At 53.6% G+C, this 7,687-nt stretch overlaps 1 protein-coding gene across 1 annotated transcript; it reads left to right on the top strand.

Annotated features, from left to right (window-relative positions):
• Positions 1-854: 854 nt before the first annotated feature.
• On the top strand, positions 855-6,136 carry DLK2 (delta-like 2 homolog (Drosophila)). Its single transcript, XM_010195056.1, has 5 exons — positions 855-927; positions 2,511-2,574; positions 3,886-4,016; positions 4,683-4,827; positions 5,359-6,136. The coding sequence occupies exons 1-5, from the start codon at positions 855-857 to the stop codon at positions 6,134-6,136; spliced, it is 1,191 nt and encodes a 396-aa protein (XP_010193358.1).
• The last annotated feature ends 1,551 nt before the right edge of the window (positions 6,137-7,687 follow it).

Below are 7,687 nucleotides of genomic sequence, written 5' to 3'. Positions count from 1 at the left end.
TTTGTCTGGTGCAGGCAGGTGAAGTCCTTAGCAGGGACCCTAAAACCTCTTCCTCCTATGCATATGTACATGTGGGTGGGTGGGAGGACTTTTCTCCCCATCTGAGAAGTCTTTCGTGCAACTCCTAACCAAACACAACCTTCCCCAGCTAAAGAGTGAAGCTGAAAGTGGAATGGTCCCTGTCCATCACACCCACGCAGCAGGAGGGAGTCTGCTCCGTACCTTTACCACTCTCCTAGCAGAACTGTTTAACCCCTCCCATCTCATTATAGTAATATATTTATGATATCACCCTTGAATTTCCTGCACTTAACAACCCCAGAAGGCTGGGAGGGAATGAAGTGTTTTTGGAAAGTATTTAATGTTACTTCAAGAGGGCAGGAGGCGGTCGGAAAAATAGATGGGTGCAGGAACCCTGGGCTGACAGGGCTCTCTGCAGGATAGCCAAGGAAAAGGACTGCACCTAAGCAGAGGTGTGTGTTTGCCTTTCCTACCTGGCGCTGCAGCCCCGGTCTAGCACCAAGCTAGCAGGGGCAAGGGCACCACGGTGCAATGTAACAGCCTGAGCTATTACACGCTCAGGATCGAGTGTGCATGCTCAGTTCTCCCATACACGCATTTTAAAAAGCTTTTTGATTCTTAGTGCTCCACCGTTGCCTTAGAGAAAGGAGCCTGAAAGGACAGAGAGGAGTGCAGTGACAAGCCCATACAAAACTGAATGTTTCAGGTCCAAACTCCCAGGTAGCAGAGAGGAAGGGATGTGTGAAGGTAAGCCGTGGTGTCAGCCAGGGGATTTTTCTGAGCTTGCTCTTTTTCTCTCTGTAGGTGTTCATCTCGGTGGGGCCACGCTGACCATGCTCAGGAGCTTTTGTCTCCAGCTCATGTCCTTGGTTTGGATCCTCTTGGCCCATCACCAGCTTGCCCAAGGTGAGTCTCCATAGACATGGGTCCTTCTCTCTTACATCCATCTTTCCAAACCTGCCCTTAGCATTGCTGAAATCTCAGTTCTCCATGCAAAACAGAACTGGTCTGACCTGGAAGACCGGAAAATGCTGCTCAGTCATCCAGCACCTGGGTGATTGGTGGCAACTGTAGAGACCCTTGCTCTGCTGCCCATGGGGCTGGCAGTGCCTGAGGAGACCAGCAGGGAGAGGTCCCGCTGCTCTTTCTCTCTCAGTTAATGTGACTGAGTCTCTGAGCCAATGAGCCTGTTTGGAGAGGCAGGGGAAGAGGCAAAGAAGACCTCAAAACTGAGCAACTAATCCTGGATCCTGTGAGACAAAATCCCTTCCCAAAGATTAGTTTGCTGTCCCCACTGCTCCAGATAAGCAATGAATTCCTAAAGCCATCTGCCAGGAGAGATGGTTACAAATAGGAAAGGCGATGATACCCCAACTTGGGCTGAACAGTCCCAGGACACTGCTCCAGCTCCATGGTGGCTTGTCTTGGCAGGCTCTTATCCTGAGCTGTGGGACCTGCCACAAAAATGTGCAGCAAAAATGAATGCATGGGGGATTTCTCCCCCTGCTCTCTTCCTAGACAGCACATTGCTCAGCCTGGGGAAAGCCCGAGTGCGCCTCTTGTCATGGGGGCGTTAACCTGCCCCAATCTGGGATGGAGGGACTCAGTCAGGAGCTCAGTTCATCTCCTGGGCACTGGGCTCCTGGAGAAACCCCCTGCTTCCTGGCATTTGCTCTAGCTCTACTGCCCATGGAGCCGGAGTGAGCCAGCTCCCCGTGGGACTAAGATGCAAGCAAGTGATGGGGGATAGAGGAAGGTGAAGATGAAAGGAGACACTTGGCTGGAGAAAGCAGGTCAGCACTGAGCAGAGGATGAGAAGTGGCACAGCGAGGCCATGGCTCAGTTACAGCTTCTGTGGCCTTTAAATAAATAAACAGAACTGGATACCTGGCCCCATGCGATGCCCAGTCCTGCCTCCCTGTGCTAGAGGGGAACTGCTGGCAGCTGGGTCCTGGCAGAAGGCAGGAGCCCTGACCAGACCACTCCATGCCAATAGCTGTCCCTCAGTATGGGGACATCCTGGGAGATAAAGAGGAGCCATCCTTTGTGACCTTGCAGTACCTGGCCCTGAGCTTTCCCACCACACTTGCTGCAGAATTGTGGGACCAAAGTGCCAGGTGCATCAGGCCCTATTACACGGATTGTCTTAATGCATGGGCAACCCCAGCTCTTGCCCAGAAGGGTACAAAATCTAAGAGAGGAAGCAGGGAGAGGGTGGGGAAGATGATCAGAGACCAAGTAGTTGTGAAGCAGGGTTCCCATTTCTCAATAAAGGCAGTGTTGTAGCTGCTTGGGTGACTGCAGAATCCTCACCTCTCATGTGGTATCCAGCCACTGAAAAGATGGTCCCTCACCTTACAGTTCTGGGGAAGGCCAGGCTGAATGCTTAGGACAGAAAAAAAAAGCTATGAGCCAGCATGGCTACTGGCATATCTGGAATCATCTACAGTCTCTGCTTAACCCAGCTCTCTCCGTCTTCTGCCTTGTAGGTGATGACTGCAGCGAGCGCTGTAATCTCGCCCACGGCTCCTGTGACCAGGATGGGAAATGCAGGTACAGTTTGTCCTTGGCTCTCTGCTCCTGCTACATCTGACTGTAACAACTCTCCCTCCCTTGATGCTGCCCCCCCGGTGCCTACACCCCTACTCTGAGCTCAGGTGCCTGGAATTGGCAGCTGCTCTCTTTTTACCTGACACCCTCTGGAGTGGTCCCCTCCAGCCTTTGCTCCAGTGCTTCCAGGATTCCCCCACTGCACACTGACCAACGTCATTCTGCTGAGCCCTTTTTGTCTAGATGGGAGTGTGGGACAGCCTGGTCATGCCTGGGTGATGAGAGGGAGCCTTCAGGATCAGATATGATGGGGAAAGTCATCAGGCAGCAGAACAGGCTTGGGTGGCAGCCATCTTACTTGACCTCCTTGGCGTCTGAGATGGGGATGCACTTCCTAGGGGCATGGAAGAGAAGAGCTGCCAAGGTGCACGTGAATGTCTGAGGGCATCAAGGATCCCCCAGTGCAGGGAGACTTGGCTTCTTACCTAGCCCCCTCCCTGGCAATTTTTAGGTTGGCCATCTCCCTTTTAGAGAAGGGGAAGAGTTGATGGCACCTGCTCCCTTACCATAGCCTGTGGGTGCTGAGGGTAGGGGTGCCCACAGCCTTCTGTCATCTCGTGGCTCTCCAGGTATGAATGCATTTCTCCAGACTATTGGGCATATGCTGTTGCCTCCATTCCCATCAAAAAGCCTTTACTTAACAATTTTGGTTTTTTTTTTTACCATTTTCCTCATGTCTTTGGAACAACTTGCAGTATCAATAGCCAGGCCTGAACGAAGCCACTGGAGTAACGCGGCTTGGCTTTACTTAGCCATTCCCACTGCCTCACTCTTCTGGGGCCTGAAGGCTCGTTGTGTGCTGTGGGTTTTCCCATCACACTGCCCTTGCAAACTGATTGATAAATCTATTCCATATGCCAGTCATGGCAAGCAAGGTTTTGCAGCTGGATTATGGTGCACTTCAGATGAAAGGTGACACGTTATAATGCAAAGGGTTGCAATGAAACACACAGGCATCAGGGGCCTCTTGTTCCCTTCCCTCAGGGAGTTCGGGTTTAGGGATGGAGCTTTTCTCTGCCTGTCAGGCTTGCTACGCAATGAGGGAAATGCAAGAATTGCTGACCTAATGCTTGCCCTCTTGGAAAGATACCTCATCTGGTGTCCTCTGGAGGAGGGAGCTGGCAGGTTCATGAGGGGCTTTGGGGATGCTTCCCAGCACCACCATGTCTGCGGGAACCCTGCACAGCAAGCAGCAAGCTTTTCCACAGCCCTTGCTTATTTTTTTTCACACTGCCATGCCCTGTCCTCCTGCAGGTGTGATCCAGGTTGGGAGGGCGAGTACTGCGAGGAGTGTGTGCGTATGCCAGGGTGTCTCCATGGGACATGCCACCAGCCTTGGCAGTGCATCTGTCACACCGGTTGGGCTGGCAAGTTTTGTGACAAAGGTGAGTTGTGGGCTGGACATCCTAACCTCTGGTGCTGAGGGCAGAAGCACAGCACACCCTGCATGGACAGGTGAGCCGGCACAGCCAGAAGCCTCCTGGGTGATGCTGCTTGGGCTGCCTGAGAGATGGGGTGTTGCCTGGTTGGCACAGCTGGGACTGTCCCCTTCCTGCAAAAGAGGTCAGGCTGCCGGCACCTGCTCCCTGGCTGCACAGCAAGAGCTGCCAGACACCGGCCAGCCTCAGGAAATGGAGCAGATGAACTCATTGCCTTTCCCACGCCACAGTGGGCTTCAGGCAACACCTCTTGCTTCCCTCAGGGCTTCCTGCCTTTGGCAGGTGACTGGTGGACTGCCCTCCTCTGGCCTCAGAGGCTCCTCTGTGCTACAGAGTCCGCACTGGCTGGCTGGATGGCATGCACAGCACCTTCACATTGTGCAGATTTGCAGGACAATTTGCTTTCTCTGCTCCTCTAAGCCCATTTTGTAGACTGTAGCTGAGAGGCACCATGTAGGCACTGCGCTTCTATTGCTGCTGGCACCCACTGGAGAGGAGGAGGGAGAAGCTCTTGCCATTTCTCCATCCTCACTGGGTTTGAGGGGCTGTGAACTGAATTTGCCACATCGCCCTTCTTTTCTCACTAATTCCCACCTTTTTCTTTCCCCTCAGACATACATATCTGTGAACACCAGTCACCATGCCAGAATGGGGCTCAGTGCATCTACGATCGAGATGGGGAATATTCCTGCCTGTGTCTAGAAGGCTTCCACGGGAAGGACTGTGAGATGAAGATGGGGCCATGCGAGAAAGTGGGGTGAGACACAGCAGTGAGATTACAGACAGCACTAGCTTCAGGTCATACACTGCCAAGCAGTGGCCCAGCTTGGCTCATTATCTGGATTTCCATGCGTTGACGGAGTTAAGCCAAAATGATCTTTAGCTTTAGTTTAGCTGTGTGCATTGCACGATCCCACCAGGGCAAGATCTGTGTTGCAATCTGAGCAGATTCCCATCCCTCGATGCTGTAGATTTGATGAGCTGACACCCATCATGCCTTTGGACAGCATCAGGAGGGCACGTTTCCTCTTAAAATCATTTGGCTGAAGACCCTCCGTGGTGGGTCGTGGGCCTGTGTACAGCCACAGCCTTTGAGGAGGTCCCACAGCCTCTCACTTAGGGAGGTGGAAACTCCTGCCCAGTCTTCTCCTTCAGATAGGTGCCCCCATGGAGAGAGTTGGTGCTGGACCCACTGTCCATGTGAGCAGCTGCATGTGTTTTCCTCCCTGGGATTGGGGAAGCTGCTTGCTCTGCAGGGCCATGACTCGTCCTTGCTCTCTCCATGCAGGTCTCCATGCAAGAATGGGGGGCAGTGTCAAGACGAAAATGGCTTTGCCAGCAGCTTTACCTGCCGGTGCCTCGCTGGTTTCGTGGGGGCTCTCTGTGAGAATGACGTGGACGACTGCCTGATGCGTCCCTGTGCCAATGGTGCCACCTGCCACGATGGGATCAACCGCTTCTCCTGCCAGTGCCAGCTGGGCTTCGAAGGGCGTTTCTGCACCATCAACATCAACGACTGTGCCAGCCAACCGTGCAAAAATGGGGCAAAGTGCTACGACCGCATCAATGACTTTGACTGCTTGTGTCCTGACCATTTCACTGGCAAAACCTGCGAGATCTCCGTCCCCGAGCCCACCTGGGCTCCCCCCTACCACCCTGAGAACCATGAATACAATGGGGGTATGAAAAGCACCACCAGCGAGATGCCAGCAGTGACACAGCCGGAGCCTGTCAGGACCGTGGTCACAGGGCGGCGTGTGGCCAACCACAGTGAGAAGGAGCCGGGGGGAGGGTTGTTGAAAATCTCTGTGAAAGAAGTGGTGACCCAAAGGGACTCAGGGCTGAGCGAAGCCCAGCTGGTGACAGTGCTGGTGTTTGGGGTGCTGACAGCAGTGCTGGTCCTCATCACCGTCCTGCTAATGCTGAGGAACTGGCAGAGGGGCCGTCAGAGGTCGGACTGGTGCCAAAGCCCTTCTCAGGCTGCAAGGAAGCTCCAAGACCAGGAGTGTCAGGTGGGCATGCTCAACACCATCCTGATCGAGCCCAGGAAGACGACGGAGCTGTGAGCTGCGAGGACTCTGAGCCGGGCCCTGGCATGTCGTCATGCTGGCAGACTCCTCGAACTGCACCCTGGGGAACCATGCTGGCACAAGCTGGGCAGTGGGGAAGGGCTCCCAGGGCAGCAAACGCGTCAATGAAACCCCTGGGCATCAAGCATTGGTGTGATGGCCCTGCCTGGGTCTGAGCCATCTCCCACCCGGTTGGCACAGCCGGCACCCGTGGGCATCTGAAAGTAAGGCTGTGTTGGGCCAGTCCTGCTGAGCAGCAGCAACATGCCGCTTGCAGCAGCCCATGCTAGGCAGGGCCAGTATCATCCAATGTGAGCTCTCAGAAACACGAGGGGAAGGCCAGGCCTTTTGTAACTACTTTCTGTGACTACTGGAAGGGGCTTTGTCCTCATTTCCACTGACGTTGGAATGTTTCTTCTGGGGCCTTCGGGACAGTCATGGTCACATGGGCCTCCCTGCCCAAGTACTGGATGGGGTGGATCCTAGCTGTTTCTGGGGGCTGTAATTTCAGATGCCATGTCCCTAGGAACAAGAAAACACCCTTGCTCCCTGGTCTTGTGGTTCTGTGAGCCAGTTCAAAGAGACTCTGGAAATAATTTGGGGTCTTCTCATGTGCCCTTCTGCCCGGGGTAATGCTCCCTCCTCTTGCTGTCAGACTTGGGGTTACAAACACATTCTGTACTTTCCTCCTGATGATCCAGGGGTCTTCTCCCCCCACTTACTGAGCCGTCCTTTCTAGCTTGGCCACAGATGACCAAGCTCCTTCCCCTCTCCAGTGTGCACCTCTGCCTCACCATTTGCTGATGAGAGGCGTGGCCTGCTCCCCTGTGGCATCCTCTGGGCCTGAGCTGGTCCTTCTCATATGCCCTCACAAGTGAAACTGGAGATGGACAAGGCTGGAGATGCGCTGCAGCTGGTTGAGGAGCAATATGAGATCCAGATCCTCCTTTCCCCTCCCAGTCACCCCAAGGCAGGCAGATAGCACTAACCTCAAATCAGCCATTATAGCGTTTCTTGATAAAATGAAGGCTGAGCTCCCCACAGTGGATATGAGGATAGACTGCTGAGCCTGGGGTGACCATAGGAAGCAGATATGGTACTGCCCTCTCCACCATTGACAAAGCACAGCCAAAAGGTCACTTAGCCTTTGTACTAGGTCTGTTCCTGCCTGTGCTGGTCCAGTGTGCAACAATCAGTGTCTCTCTGCCATGGCCAGGGTTTTCCATGCCTCCTCAAGGGCACAGAGGGCTAAGCAGTGGGGTAAAAAAAAACCCACAACCCAAACCCTACTACTAGCCTGTAGGGTTGCAGAGCTGGATTCAAGATGGCATGAAGAGAGCAGACAGAGGAGAGACCTCTGGGAAAGGGGACTGGGGCTTCATCAGAAAGATTATTTTTTTAATACATGGATGGATGATGTACCTTTATCAAATAAAACAAATGCAAGCCCAGAAGCAGTGTATCAGAGAATCGTAAAATAATTTCGGTTGGAAGGGACCTCTGGACCTCAACCTGCTTGCAGCAGATCCAGGTTGCTCAGCTACTTGT

The sequence above is a fragment of the Mesitornis unicolor genome, unplaced genomic scaffold (assembly GCF_000695765.1).
Source record: "Mesitornis unicolor isolate BGI_N332 unplaced genomic scaffold, ASM69576v1 scaffold37400, whole genome shotgun sequence".
Taxonomy (NCBI): Eukaryota; Metazoa; Chordata; class Aves; order Mesitornithiformes; family Mesitornithidae; genus Mesitornis; species Mesitornis unicolor.
This window is presented reverse-complemented; position numbering and strand designations above follow the sequence as displayed.